The sequence below is a fragment of the Babylonia areolata genome, chromosome 35 (genome assembly GCF_041734735.1).
Source record: "Babylonia areolata isolate BAREFJ2019XMU chromosome 35, ASM4173473v1, whole genome shotgun sequence".
Classification (NCBI taxonomy): Eukaryota; Metazoa; Mollusca; class Gastropoda; order Neogastropoda; family Buccinidae; genus Babylonia; species Babylonia areolata.
The window spans coordinates 23,603,455-23,618,767 of record NC_134910.1 but is presented as its reverse complement, the minus strand read 5'-3'; the positions used below and the strand labels follow the sequence as shown (position 1 = coordinate 23,618,767).

Sequence of the window (15,313 nt, the reverse complement as noted above, 5' to 3'; positions counted from 1 at the left end):
TGACGATGTATCAGAGGCCACACAGTGTCCATGGCATTCCTCCCTGCATAGCGTCCTGGACATTCAGAGGTCTGTACAAGGAGAGGGACAGGATTATCACCTTATCATCTTCACTGGACCTGTCTGCATCACACTTAGACTGTCTGTCTGCCACTGTCTGTCTGTCTGTCAGTGTGTGTGTGTGCGTATGTGTGGTGTGGTGTGGTGTGGTGTGTGTATGTGTGTGTGTGTGTGTGTGTGTGTGTTCTTCATAATGGCAGGACCCCCCGCCCCCCACACCCCCACCGTATAGTCCCCCACCTCCACCCCCTCCACACACACACACACACACACACACACACACTGAAACAGCATGCCTTGAAGTGAGAGTGAAGAGCGCTGTAGATGACAAGTCGTTCCCGTGACTAACACTCCGGGCACACAGCGGTGTCTGCACCGCCCTGCTCAGTGATTGGCTGTCCCTGCTGGCTCTTCCCTGCTTCGCTTCTTCACTGCTGTCGTTCGCTGCAACACTCTGCAGCATCAGCTGTCTTCAGTGTTGCCGCGCGTCCTTTAACGTGTGCCGATTGCATACTGTGCATGGCACACCGGTTGATCATCCCATCGAAAGACTAGCACCCAAGTCACCATCAAAGAGAGCGGGAGTGGGAGAGAGGAACAGATGAATGAGTCTTGCATGACAGGAAACAGTGACACACTTCTGGTTCCTTTAGATGAATGAGTCTTACATGATAGGAAACAGTTATACACTTCTGGTTCCTTTAGATGAGTGAGTCTTGCATGACAGGAAACAGTGACACACAGCTGGTTCCTTTCATTTAGTTGTTACTGTTATTGTTGTTGTTATTATTCTTATTGTTTTCGTTGCTCTCGTTCTTGTTTCGTTGTTGTTGTTGCTGCTGTTTGTTTGTTTGTTTGTTTGTTTGTTGTTTTTTTTTGTTGTTTTTTGCTGCTCCTGCCGTTGGTGTTGTTGTTAATGTTGTTATTGTTGATCTTGTTGTTATTATTATTTTTGCTGTTGCTGTTGCTGCCGCTGCCGCTCCTACTGTTGTTGTAGTTGTTGATATTGTAGCAGTATGAACACTCTGAGGGTTGTTGATATTGTAGCAGTATGAACACTGTCAGGGTTGTTGATATTGTAGCAGTATGAACACTGTCAGGGTTGTTGATATTGTAGCAGTATGAACACTGTCAGGGTTGTTGATATTGTAGCAGTATGAACACTGTCAGGGTTGTTGATAGTGTAGCAGTATGAACACTGTCAGGGGTGTTGATATTGTAGCAGTATGAACACTCTCAGGGCACGATGCTCAACTCCGCTACTGCCTGCGAGCGTTAGGATTGTCATGCCCGGACCTCACGGTAAAAATCTTGATGAAGGCCTGTGTGTTGTCTGACGTGGTGAAGACAGCATCGTGTGACTGTGTACACTTCTAGACAGCATCGTGTGACTGTGTACACTTCTGCTCCGTGCTTGTCACTGTGAGGCCAGAGCACGGGGGTTACACCAGGGTTACTTTGGGGGTTACCGTAGAGTTACCGGTCTGTAGTAGGGGCAGTGAGGAACAGTGTATGACCAGTGCTGTGTCTGTTGAGGTCTGAACGTGGTGACAGTGTATGACCAGTGCTGTGTCTGTTGAACGTGAGGACAGTGTATGACCAGTGCTGTGTCTGTTGAACGTGAGGACAGTGTATGACCAGTGCTGTCTGTTGAACGTGAGGACAGTGTATGACCAGTGCTGTGTCTGTTGAACGTGAGGACAGTGTATGACCAGTGCTGTGTCTGTTGAACGTGAGGACAGTGTATGACCAGTGCTGTGTCTGTTGAACGTGAGGACAGTGTATGACCAGTGCTGTGTCTGCTGAACGTGAGGACAGTGTATGACCAGTGCTGTGTCTGCTGAACGTGAGAACAGTGTATGACCAGTGCTGTCTGCTGAACGTGAGGACAGTGTATGACCAGTGCTGTGTGCTGAACGTGAGGACAGTGTATGACCAGTGCTGTGTGTTGAACGTGAGGACAGTGTATGACCAGTGCTGTGTCTGTTGAACGTGAGGACAGTGTATGACCAGTGCTGTCTGTTGAACGTGAGGACAGTGTATGACCAGTGCTGTCTGCTGAACGTGAGGACAGTGTATGACCAGTGCTGTGTGTTGAACGTGAGGACAGTGTATGACCAGTGCTGTCTGTTGAACGTGAGGACAGTGTATGACCAGTGCTGTCTGCTGAACGTGAGGACAGTGTATGACCAGTGCTGTCTGTTGAACGTGAGGACAGTGTATGACCAGTGCTGTCTGTTGAACGTGAGGACAGTGTATGACCAGTGCTGTCTGTTGAACGTGAGGACAGTGTATGACCAGTGCTGTCTGCTGAACGTGAGGACAGTGTATGACCAGTGCTGTCTGCTGAACGTGAGGACAGTGTATGACCAGTGCTGTCTGTTGAACGTGAGGACAGTGTATGACCAGTGCTGTCTGCTGAACGTGAGGACAGTGTATGACCAGTGCTGTGTCTGTTGAACGTGAGGACAGTGTATGACCAGTGCTGTGTCTGTTGAACGTGAGGACAGTGTATGACCAGTGCTGTGTCTGTTGAACGTGAGGACAGTGTATGACCAGTGCTGTGTGTTGAACGTGAGGACAGTGTATGACCAGTGCTGTCTGTTGAACGTGAGGACAGTGTATGACCAGTGCTGTCTGTTGAACGTGAGGACAGTGTATGACCAGTGCTGTCTGTTGAACGTGAGGACAGTGTATGACCAGTGCTGTCTGTTGAACGTGAGGACAGTGTATGACCAGTGCTGTCTGTTGAACGTGAGGACAGTGTATGACCAGTGCTGTGTCTGTTGAACGTGAGAACAGTGTATGACCAGTGCTGTCTGCTGAACGTGAGGACAGTGTATGACCAGTGCTGTCTGCTGAACGTGAGGACAGTGTATGACCAGTGCTGTGTCTGTTGAACGTGAGGACAGTGTATGACCAGTGCTGTGTGCTGAACGTGAGGACAGTGTATGACCAGTGCTGTCTGCTGAACGTGAGGACAGTGTATGACCAGTGCTGTGTCTGTTGAACGTGAGGACAGTGTATGACCAGTGCTGTCTGCTGAACGTGAGGACAGTGTATGACCAGTGCTGTGTCTGCTGAACGTGAGGACAGTGTATGACCAGTGCTGTCTGCTGAACGTGAGGACAGTGTATGACCAGTGCTGTGTCTGTTGAACGTGAGGACAGTGTATGACCAGTGCTGTCTGTTGAACGTGAGGACAGTGTATGACCAGTGCTGTGTCTGTTGAACGTGAGGACAGTGTATGACCAGTGCTGTCTGCTGAACGTGAGAACAGTGTATGACCAGTGCTGTCTGCTGAACGTGAGGACAGTGTATAACCAGTGCTGTGTCTGTTGAACGTGAGGACAGTGTATGACCAGTGCTGTGTCTGTTGAACGTGAGGACAGTGTATGACCAGTGCTGTCTGCTGAACGTGAGGACAGTGTATGACCAGTGCTGTGTCTGTTGAACGTGAGGACAGTGTATGACCAGTGCTGTCTGTTGAACGTGAGGACAGTGTATGACCAGTGCTGTGTGTTGAACGTGAGGACAGTGTATGACCAGTGCTGTGTCTGCTGAACGTGAGGACAGTGTATGACCAGTGCTGTGTCTGTTGAACGTGAGAACAGTGTATGACCAGTGCTGTCTGTTGAACGTGAGGACAGTGTATGACCAGTGCTGTGTCTGCTGAACGTGAGGACAGTGTATGACCAGTGCTGTGTCTGTTGAACGTGAGAACAGTGTATGACCAGTGCTGTGTCTGTTGAACGTGAGGACAGTGTATGACCAGTGCTGTGTCTGTTGAACGTGAGGACAGTGTATGACCAGTGCTGTGTCTGTTGAACGTGAGGACAGTGTATGACCAGTGCTGTCTGTTGAACGTGAGGACAGTGTATGACCAGTGCTGTCTGTTGAACGTGAGGACAGTGTATGACCAGTGCTGTGTCTGTTGAACGTGAGGACAGTGTATGACCAGTGCTGTCTGTTGAACGTGAGGACAGTGTATGACCAGTGCTGTGTGCTGAACGTGAGGACAGTGTATAACCAGTGCTGTGTCTGTTGAACGTGAGGACAGTGTATGACCAGTGCTGTCTGCTGAACGTGAGAACAGTGTATGACCAGTGCTGTGTGCCCACTGTGTCTGTCACTGGTCTCCAGTGCTGGGGGTTGTTCCCCTTGCTACCTTTGTTCACAGTGATAGTTCCACCCCCACTCCTTTGTTCGTGGAAAACAGCGTGGTGAACCAGTTCTAGGACATGACCTGGTCACTCCTTGCTTTCGTCCCAAGGAATCCTGTTGAATTCTGATCTTGTAGAACACTACCTGACCATTGCTGACGTCAGACTTGTAGGACAGTGCCTGACCATTGCTGACGTCAGACTTGTAGGACAGTGCCTGATCATTGCTGACGTCAGAACTGTAGAACATTGCTATCGTCAGTGTCAGTGAAATGGAGTCTCCACCATCGCCACGCAAGACGGAGAACGTGGAAGTGTTCGTTGTGTCTTCACGTGAGTGTGTGTGTGTGTGTGTGTGTGTGTGTGTGAGAGAGAGAGAACACTGAACACTGAAATGTTCAATGTTATTAGCTGAAAAGCTCTGGTGACATTGTATGTACAAATCAGAACAAAATGCTGCAAAATAGATTAAATGAAACAGAAAAGGAAAAACAAAAACAACAACAACAAAAAAAAAAAAAAAAACAGAATTGAAACAACATAAACTAATAAGAGATTTGCGACACTTGGCACTTTGTCAATAGCTTAAAAGTGAGAGAGAGAGAGAGAGAGAGAGAGAGAGAGAGAGAGACGCACGCACGCACACACACACACAGTGGTTGACTGGGTGTGTAACGTGTTGCAGACCAGCAGACACACGGCGACATCAAGAAGATGGGTGACGAACATCACGAGAAGCAGAGTTTACGTCACAGCTCTTCTCCGGCACGGCAAGGGGTATGTGACGTCACTGTGTGGAGTTCATAGCGTGTGTCGTACACCCCCCCCCCCTCTCTCTCTCTGTGTCTCGTTCATAGTGTGTCGTCCCCCCCCCCCTCTCTCTCTCTGTCTCGTTCATAGTGTGTGTCGTCCCTCTCTCTGTGTCTCTCTCACCCACACACATTTTGTGCTACTGATGATTTCAGCAAGCTGTTTCTCCTTGTGAAAACAGTCCTCCTTTCTCTGGCTCAGAGAGAGAGAGAGAATATAATATAATATAATATAATGATGTCACAGGTAATTTTATGCTCTGAATGTGCACAGTAATAATGGTGTCAGTATGATAACATTTCCATGCACTCCCTGTGTGTGTGTGTGTGTGTGTGTGTGTGTGTGTGTGTGTGTGTGTGTGTGTTCTTTGTACACAGCACAAAACTGTTACTTGAGATAAAGTGTAGTGTTGTTGTGAACTTGCCTTTTGCCCTGTATTGAAGTGTGGAGATACGCCGTTTAACGTCTGGTCAGTTGGTAATGGTGTCAGCACGATACCGCTCAACTGATGGTGTGTGTGTGTGTGTGTGTGTGTGTGTGTGTGTGTGTGTGTGTGTTCGTTCGTTCTTTTGCTTAACGCCTATCCGCATTTGTGATTTTAGACGAAAATCTATCATCTCCCCCACCCCATCCATGCCTTAAATCATCACTACTTTCTCTTTTCCTCTCTCCTCAATTAGCATTAAAAAAGAAAAAAAGGGAAAAAACAAACAAAAAAACAAACAAACAAAACAAAAAAAAAACACCCCCAAAAACCGAAATAAAACAAACTAACTAGTCAACCATTAGAATTACAACAAAGAGCCAATTGGGCTCCAAATTAAACTCAATTTCAAACATATGTTGATTATCATATTAGACATTTCTAATGGAAGCAGATGGAACTGCAGATGTCAGTTTTGATGTGAGAGATAACGACAAGGAGTTTTACTACTTGTTTATGTTCTGTCACCGACCCATCTATTTTGAAAATGGGTAATGTGTCTGGGTTATAACCAGGATCAAACAGAACCATGCATGACTTTTCTGGCTGTGGAGTCAATCCATTTTCTGACATATAGTTAGTCAGCTTATTTAGTTCTTCTTGATACAGCCTCTTTGCATAATTCATCGATCTAGGAGGGATATTTTTTTCATTGTTAGTTTCATCCATATGCATATATCGTCTGCATATTGTACCTTTTCAACATTATTTGATAAAGACTGTGGAAGATCGTGAGTTAAGGTGTTGAAAAGAATTGGTGTGATTACCGACCCTTGTGTGATTCCCATGTCAAGTGATCTGGAGTTAGAGTAAGTATTTCTTACCTTTGTTTTGATTATTGCTTAAAACAGCTTTTAAACAATTAAACATGCAGCCCGATAAACCATTTGATTTTGTTTTATAGAGTAATCTTGAATGTCATGCTTGGTCATATGCATTTTTTATGTCAAAGAAGTTGGCTAGCACATTTTTTTCTACGAGCAAATTGGTGTTTAATCTGGTTAGTGATTTTAACTAGGTGGTCAACTGCTGTTCTCCCTTTTCTAAAACCTGCTTGGTTAACCGCAGTTGCTTTGTTTGTTGCTTTTCCCCCTAGAGTAGTGAAGAAACATGTTGAGCACAGTTCTTTCCAATAACTTTCCAACTTGTGAAGTCAGAAAAATTGGTCTATAATTGTTTTTATCAGCTTTTGGCTTGCCTTGTTCGAGGATAGGAACCACTATGGACTGTTTCCATAAAGTGGGCAAAGTCCCGTTTGACCAACAATATTGAATATGATTATGTAGAAATCTGAGGAACTTATCTGGTAGTTGATTTAACATTTTATTTGAAATGGCATCTGGTCCTACTAACGTTTAACTTTGTATTAGTTAGGTACATTTTGTATTAGTTAGGTACATTTTGTATTTGTCTTTGTATTAGTTAGGTACATTTTGTATTTGTATTTGTATTTCTTTTTTATTGCAACAGATTTCTCTGTGTGAAATTCGGGCTGCTATTCCCAGGGAGAGTGCGTTGCTACACTACAGTGCACCCCCCCCCCCTTTTTTTTTTCCCTGCGTGCACTTTTATTTGTTTTTCCTGTTGAAGTGGATTTTTCTACAGAATTTTGCCAGGAACAACCCTTTTGTTGCCGAGGGTTCTTTTGCGTGCGCTAAGTGTATGCTGCACAGGGACAATAGTGGTTTCTCATCAGTGTTCTGTGGTATTACATGGTGTTCTGTGGTATTACATGGTGTTCTGTGGTATTACATGGTGTTCTGTGGTATTACATGGTGTTCTGTGGTATTACATGGTGTTCTGTGGTATTACATGGTGTTCTGTGGTATTACATAGTGTTCTGTGGTATTACATGGTGTTCTGTGGTATTACATGGTGTTCTGTGGTATTACATGGTGTTCTGTGGTATTACAGGGTATTAACTGGGTACATTTTGTTCTGTGGTATTACATGGTGTTCTGTGGTATTACATGGTGTTCTGTGGTATTACATGGTGTTCTGTGGTATTACATGGTGTTCTGTGGTATTACAGGGTATTAACTGGGTACATTTTGTTCTGTGGTATTACAGGGTATTAACTGGGTACTTTTTGTTCTGTGGTATTACATGGTGTTCTGTGGTATTACATGGTGTTCTGTGGTATTACATGGTGTTCTGTGGTATTACATGTTCTGTGGTATTACATGGTGTTCTGTGGTATTACAGGGTATTAACTGGGTACATTTTGTTCTGTGGTATTACATGGTGTTCTGTGGTATTACATGGTGTTCTGTGGTATTACATGGTGTTCTGTGGTATTACAGGGTATTAACTGGGTACATTTTGTTCTGTGGTATTACATGGTGTTCTGTGGTATTACATGGTGTTCTGTGGTATTACAGGGTATTAACTGGGTACATTTTGTTCTGTGGTATTACATGGTGTTCTGTGGTATTACATGGTGTTCTGTGGTATTACATGTTCTGTGGTATTACATGTTCTGTGGTATTACATGGTGTTCTGTGGTATTACATGGTGTTTTGTGGTAGTACAGGTTATTAACTGGGTGCATTTTGTTCTGTGGTATTACATGGTGTTCTGTGGTATTACATGGTGTTTTGTGGTAGTACAGGTTATTAACTGGGAGCATTTTGTTCTGTGGTATTACATGGTATTAGCTGGGTATATTTTGTTCTGTGGTATTACAGGGTTAGCTGGGTACATTATGCAGGGACTATAATTGTGTATCATCAGTGATCTGTGGCATTTCCTGGGTATGATGGTGACGTGGTGTGATGGTCACGTGATACTTGAAGGTCATGTGGTGTGGAGGTCACGTGATGTGTGGAGGTTATGTGGTGTAATGGTCACGTGATATGTGACGGTCACGTGGTGTGATGTTCACGTGACATGTGACGGTCACATGGTGTGATGTTCACGTGATATGTTACGGTCACGTGGTGTGGAGGCAGGTGACTTGAAAGTCACGTGGTGTGTTGCAGGGGGTGACGGGAAGACTGGTGCTGGCAGTACTGCTGGCTGTCATGGGGTCCTTCTGCTTCGGCTACAACACGGGGGTCATCAATGCTCCTGAGGCCGTCAGTGTCTGTCTGTCTGTCTGTCATCAATGCTCCTGAGGCCGTCAGTGTCTGTCTGTCTGTCTGTCTGACATCAGTGCTCGTGAGGCCGTCAGTGTCTGTCTGTCTGTCATCAATGCTCCTGAGGCCGTCAGTGTCTGTCTGTCTGTCTGTCATCAGTGCTCCTGAGGCCGTCAGTGTCTGTCTGTCTGTCATCAGTGCTCCTGAGGCCGTCAGTGTCTGTCTGTCTGTCTGTCTGTCATCAGTGCTCGTGAGGCCGTCAGTGTCTGTCTGTCTGTCTGTCATCAGTGCTCGTGAGGCCGTCAGTGTCTGTCTGTCTGTCTGACTGACATCAGTGCTCCTGAGGCCGTCAGTGTCTGTCTGTCTGTCTGTCATCAGTGCTCGTGAGGCCGTCAGTGTCTGTCTGTCTGTCTGTCTGTCATCAGTGCTCCTGAGGCCGTCAGTGTCTGTCTGTCTGTCTGTCATCAGTGCTCGTGAGGCCGTCAGTGTCTGTCTGTCTGTCATCAGTGCTCCTGAGGCCGTCAGTGTCTGTCTGTCTGTCTGTCATCAGTGCTCGTGAGGCCGTCAGTGTCTGTCTGTCTGTCTGTCATCAGTGCTCGTGAGGCCGTCAGTGTCTGTCTGTCTGTCATCAGTGCTCCTGAGGCCGTCAGTGTCTGTCTGTCTGTCATCAGTGCTCCTGAGGCCGTCAGTGTCTGTCTGTCTGTCATCAGTGCTCGTGAGGCCGTCAGTGTCTGTCTGTCTGTCTGTCTGTCATCAGTGCTCGTGAGGCCGTCAGTGTCTGTCTGTCTGTCTGTCTGTCTGACATCAGTGCTCGTGAGGCCGTCAGTGTCTGTCTGTCTGTCTGTCTGTCTGTCATCAGTGCTCGTGAGGCCGTCAGTGTCTGTCTGTCTGTCTGACTGACATCAGTGCTCGTGAGGCCGTCAGTGTCTGTCTGTCTGTCTGTCTGTCATCAGTGCTCGTGAGGCCGTCAGTGTCTGTCTGTCTGTCATCAGTGCTCGTGAGGCCGTCAGTGTCTGTCTGTCTGTCTGTCTGTCATCAGTGCTCGTGAGGCCGTCAGTGTCTGTCTGTCTGTCTGTCATCAGTGCTCGTGAGGCCGTCAGTGTCTGTCTGTCTGTCTGTCTGTCATCAGTGCTCGTGAGGCCGTCAGTGTCTGTCTGTCTGTCATCAGTGCTCCTGAGGCCGTCAGTGTCTGTCTGTCTGTCATCAGTGCTCGTGAGGCCGTCAGTGTCTGTCTGTCATCAGTGCTCGTGAGGCCGTCAGTGTCTGTCTGTCTGTCTGTCATCAGTGCTCGTGAGGCCGTCAGTGTCTGTCTGTCTGTCTGTCTGTCATCAGTGCTCGTGAGGCCGTCAGTGTCTGTCTGTCTGTCTGTCTGTCATCAGTGCTCGTGAGGCCGTCAGTGTCTGTCTGTCTGTCTGTCTGTCATCAGTGCTCGTGAGGCCGTCAGTGTCTGTCTGTCTGTCTGTCTGTCATCAGTGCTCGTGAGGCCGTCAGTGTCTGTCTGTCTGTCTGTCATCAGTGCTCGTGAGGCCGTCAGTGTCTGTCTGTCTGTCTGTCTGTCATCAGTGCTCGTGAGGCCGTCAGTGTCTGTCTGTCTGTCATCAGTGCTCGTGAGGCCGTCAGTGTCTGTCTGTCTGTCATCAGTGCTCGTGAGGCCGTCAGTGTCTGTCTGTCATCAGTGCTCGTGAGGCCGTCAGTGTCTGTCTGTCTGTCTGTCATCAGTGCTCGTGAGGCCGTCAGTGTCTGTCTGTCTGTCTGTCTGTCATCAGTGCTCGTGAGGCCGTCAGTGTCTGTCTGTCTGTCTGTCTGTCATCAGTGCTCGTGAGGCCGTCAGTGTCTGTCTGTCTGTCTGTCTGTCATCAGTGCTCGTGAGGCCGTCAGTGTCTGTCTGTCTGTCTGTCTGTCATCAGTGCTCGTGAGGCCGTCAGTGTCTGTCTGTCTGTCTGTCATCAGTGCTCGTGAGGCCGTCAGTGTCTGTCTGTCTGTCTGTCTGTCATCAGTGCTCGTGAGGCCGTCAGTGTCTGTCTGTCTGTCATCAGTGCTCGTGAGGCCGTCAGTGTCTGTCTGTCATCAGTGCTCGTGAGGCCGTCAGTGTCTGTCTGTCTGTCTGTCTGACATCAGTGCTCCTGAGGCCGTCAGTGTCTGTCTGTCTGTCATCAGTGCTCGTGAGGCCGTCAGTGTCTGTCTGTCTGTCATCAGTGCTCGTGAGGCCGTCAGTGTCTGTCTGTCTGTCATCAGTGCTCGTGAGGCCGTCAGTGTCTGTCTGTCATCAGTGCTCGTGAGGCCGTCAGTGTCTGTCTGTCATCAGTGCTCGTGAGGCCGTCAGTGTCTGTCTGTCTGTCATCAGTGCTCGTGAGGCCGTCAGTGTCTGTCTGTCTGTCATCAGTGCTCGTGAGGCCGTCAGTGTCTGTCTGTCTGTCACAGTGCTCGTGAGGCCGTCAGTGTCTGTCTGTCTGTCATCAGTGCTCGTGAGGGCCGTCAGTGTCTGTCTGTCTGTCTGTCTGACATCAGTGCTCGTGAGGCCGTCAGTGTCTGTCTGTCTGTCATCAGTGCTCGTGAGGCCGTCAGTGTCTGTCTGTCTGTCTGTCTGACATCAGTGCTCGTGAGGCCGTCAGTGTCTGTCTGTCTGTCTGTCTGACATCAGTGCTCGTGAGGCCGTCAGTGTCTGTCTGTCTGTCTGTCATCAGTGCTCGTGAGGCCGTCAGTGTCTGTCTGTCTGTCTGTCTGTCATCAGTGCTCGTGAGGCCGTCAGTGTCTGTCTGTCTGTCTGCTCATCAGTGCTCGTGAGGCCGTCAGTGTCTGTCTGTCTGTCCTGTCTGTCATCAGTGCTCGTGAGGCCGTCAGTGTCTGTCTGTCTGTCTGTCTGTCATCAGTGCTCGTGAGGCCGGTCAGTGTCTGTCTGTCTGTCTGTCATCAGTGCTCGTGAGGCCGTCAGTGTCTGTCTGTCTGTCTGTCTGTCATCAGTGCTCGTGAGGCCGTCAGTGTCTGTCTGTCTGTCTGTCTGTCATCAGTGCTCGTGAGGCCGTCAGTGTCTGTCTGTCTGTCATCAGTGCTCGTGAGGCCGTCAGTGTCTGTCTGTCATCAGTGCTCGTGAGGCCGTCAGTGTCTGTCTGTCTGTCTGTCTGTCATCAGTGCTCGTGAGGCCGTCAGGTGTCTGTCTGTCTGTCATCAGTGCTCGTGAGGCCGTCAGTGTCTGTCTGTCTGTCATCAGTGCTCGTGAGGCCGTCAGTGTCTGTCTGTCTGTCTGTCTGACATCAGTGCTCGTGAGGCCGTCAGTGTCTGTCTGTCTGTCATCAGTGCTCGTGAGGCCGTCAGTGTCTGTCTGTCTGTCTGTCTGTCATCAGTGCTCGTGAGGCCGTCAGTGTCTGTCTGTCTGTCTGTCATCAGTGCTCGTGAGGCCGTCAGTGTCTGTCTGTCTGTCTGTCTGTCATCAGTGCTCGTGAGGCCGTCAGTGTCTGTCTGTCTGTCTGTCTGTCATCAGTGCTCGTGAGGCCGTCAGTGTCTGTCTGTCTGTCTGTCTGTCATCAGTGCTCGTGAGGCCGTCAGTGTCTGTCTGTCTGTCTGTCTGTCATCAGTGCTCGTGAGGCCGTCAGTGTCTGTCTGTCTGTCTGTCATCAGTGCTCGTGAGGCCGTCAGTGTCTGTCTGTCTGTCTGTCTGTCATCAGTGCTCGTGAGGCCGTCAGTGTCTGTCTGTCTGTCTGTCTGTCATCAGTGCTCGTGAGGCCGTCAGTGTCTGTCTGTCTGTCATCAGTGCTCGTGAGGCCGTCAGTGTCTGTCTGTCATCAGTGCTCGTGAGGCCGTCAGTGTCTGTCTGTCTGTCTGTCTGTCATCAGTGCTCGTGAGGCCGTCAGTGTCTGTCTGTCTGTCATCAGTGCTCGTGAGGCCGTCAGTGGTCTGTCTGTCTGTCATCAGTGCTCGTGAGGCCGTCAGTGTCTGTCTGTCTGTCATCAGTGCTCGTGAGGCCGTCAGTGTCTGTCTGTCATCAGTGCTCGTGAGGCCGTCAGTGTCTGTCTGTCATCAGTGCTCGTGAGGCCGTCAGTGTCTGTCTGTCTGTCATCAGTGCTCGTGAGGCCGTCAGTGTCTGTCTGTTCATCAGTGCTCGTGAGGCCGTCAGTGTCTGTCTGTCATCAGTGCTCGTGAGGCCGTCAGTGTCTGTCTGTCATCAGTGCTCGTGAGGCCGTCAGTGTCTGTCTGTCTGTCATCAGTGCTCGTGAGGCCGTCAGTGTCTGTCTGTCTGTCTGTCATCAGTGCTCGTGAGGCCGTCAGTGTCTGTCTGTCTGTCATCAGTGCTCGTGAGGCCGTCAGTGTCTGTCTGTCTGTCTGTCTGTCATCAGTGCTCGTGAGGCCGTCAGTGTCTGTCTGTCTGTCTGTCATCAGTGCTCGTGAGGCCGTCAGTGTCTGTCTGTCTGTCTGTCTGTCTGTCATCAGTGCTCGTGAGGCCGTCAGTGTCTGTCTGTCTGTCTGTCTGTCATCAGTGCTCGTGAGGCCGTCAGTGTCTGTCTGTCTGTCTGTCTGTCATCAGTGCTCGTGAGGCCGTCAGTGTCTGTCTGTCTGTCTGTCTGACATCAGTGCTCCTGAGGCCGTCAGTGTCTGTCTGTCTGTCTGTCATCAGTGCTCGTGAGGCCGTCAGTGTCTGTCTGTCTGTCATCAGTGCTCGTGAGGCCGTCAGTGTCTGTCTGTCTGTCTGTCTGTCATCAGTGCTCGTGAGGCCGTCAGTGTCTGTCTGTCTGATATCAGTGCTCGTGAGGCCGTCAGTGTCTGTCTGTCTGTCTGTCTGTCATCAGTGCTCGTGAGGCCGTCAGTGTCTGTCTGTCTGACATCAGTGCTCCTGAGGCCGTCAGTGTCTGTCTGTCTGTCATCAGTGCTCGTGAGGCCGTCAGTGTCTGTCTGTCTGTCATCAGTGCTCGTGAGGCCGTCAGTGTCTGTCTGTCTGTCATCTATATGTATGTTCGTTCGTTAGTAGGGTCATTCATTCATTCATTTAATTTTGTGGCTGTTTATTCATATATCCATATATATATATATACATATTGATTGATTGATTGTTTGATTGATCATCTTCCACTGTTCTTTCCTGCATGAGTTAGGTAAGGTATTATTTATTCATTTATTGGTTTATTGGTTTATCTATTTATTCATTTATTTACACCTTTCCTTCCTTCAATGACTAAACGACCTCCTCCCCTCCTCCCTCCCCCAGATGATCAAATCCTTCATGAACAGCACGGACGTGTCACGTGGGGGGGCGGGGCTATCGGACAGCAAGCTGACCAGTCTCTTTGCTCTCATTGTGGCCATCTTCGCTGTGGGGGGCTGTGGGGGCGGGGTCTGCGCTGGCTGGTGGGCTGACTGCTTCGGCAGGTACGGGGGGTGGTGGGAGGAGGAGGTGGGGAGGTGGGGGGTGCGAAAATTTTGCTTGTGTGTGTTAGTGTGTGTGTGTGTGTGTTAGTGTGTGTGTGTGTGTGTGTGTGTGTGTGTGTGTGTGTGTGTGTGTGTGTGCACGAGAGTTAGTGTCGGTAATGAGTACCCTCTGTCTCTCTCTTTCTCTATCTCTATCTGTGCGTAAATGTTGCAGGCAAAAATAATTGGGTTACCAATGAAAGAACATGTTTATTTGAATTTGGATATGGGCATGTGTGGCTCAGTCAAAGCGTAGGAAATGTCGAATTGTTTATTCATGACTTTCGCCAAAGACTAATAGATTGTAATTGGCAGAACTGGAAAAACCACATTCAGACAAGTGAAAGGTTTCAAACGTACTCTCTGTTCACTGAGACTTTGCATTCGTCAGACCATATCTACATCTAAATTTAAATCGTGCTGTAATCCAAATTATGTCAAAATTTCGACTTGGTGTGTCAGATATTCGTGTTCATCACTATACGTATAAAACCCAAACCGATAAAAAGTTAACATGCCCACATAATGGAAATTGCGAAGAAGATGAAGTACATTTTGTTCCAGTATGTCTCGTGATTCAGAGTTTAACTCACTCAGTACGGCCAGTCCTCTCTTCTCCTCTACACAGACCCCTCGGATGTCCAGTGGGTGTCTGAATGACCCAACCTTTAGCTTCCGTCGTCAGAATTGTGGTATTCTTTGTCAACATTCACGTCTTCGGTATAAGAGCCTTCCGATTGCAATATTTTGATGATGGTAATTGGGGTGAAACGCTGTTAGCGTCCTCTCTTTCGCCGTTCGTATCCATGATCACGGGGAACGCAGAAGAAGAAGAAGAAGCCGTTCGTATGGAAAGAGTTAACAGTATATCCCAGAAAAATATCATAGGCAGCTTACTCTCTTCCGTTTTAGTATGTTAATGTCTTAAGCAAATCAGAAGGAAGTAAAATATCAGTGTGTATTTTTGTATTGCGCATTTAAGATAAAGAGACACTGTGCTCATAACAGACTGTATTCCAATATTTTTGTGTGATGGTATAATTATGTTATTGCATACCCCTACGTCTAGGGGCCTTGGCCTATAATGAATAAACCATTCATTCATTATCATCTGTGGATATGTGTGTGTGTGTGTGTGTGTGTGCATGTGTGTGCGTTGTGTGTGTGTGCGTGTGTACATGTGACAGGAAGTACGGCACGGCCCTGAACGCAGTGATCGGCATTGTGGCTGCAGCCCTCATGTTCTTCAGCAAGATGGCCGGGGCCTATGAGATGATCATCGTTGGGCGGCTGTTGGTTGGCTTCTGTTGTGGTGAGTGACC

The 15,313-nt window shown here is 48.4% G+C and overlaps 1 protein-coding gene across 4 annotated transcripts in view; it reads left to right on the top strand.

The window, feature by feature from the left end:
• LOC143277844 (solute carrier family 2, facilitated glucose transporter member 1-like) overlaps window positions 1-15,313 on the top strand; it is a 47,215-nt gene that overhangs the window by 13,730 nt on the left and 18,172 nt on the right. For 2 of the 4 annotated variants that reach the window (XR_013053793.1, XM_076582757.1), the window contains exons 1-6: window positions 1,418-1,542; window positions 4,241-4,556; window positions 4,909-5,000; window positions 8,499-8,594; window positions 13,792-13,952; window positions 15,179-15,303. Coding sequence is in view for 3 of the 4 variants with exons in the window: in XM_076582757.1 (XP_076438872.1) it covers window positions 4,496-4,556; window positions 4,909-5,000; window positions 8,499-8,594; window positions 13,792-13,952; window positions 15,179-15,303 (535 nt within the window). In the remaining variant the exon portion in view is untranslated. Of the gene's footprint in view, window positions 1-1,379; window positions 1,543-4,240; window positions 4,557-4,908; window positions 5,001-8,498; window positions 8,595-13,791; window positions 13,953-15,178; window positions 15,304-15,313 lie in introns of those variants that run through there. The other 2 variants (XM_076582758.1, XM_076582759.1) reach the window with 2 other exon arrangements.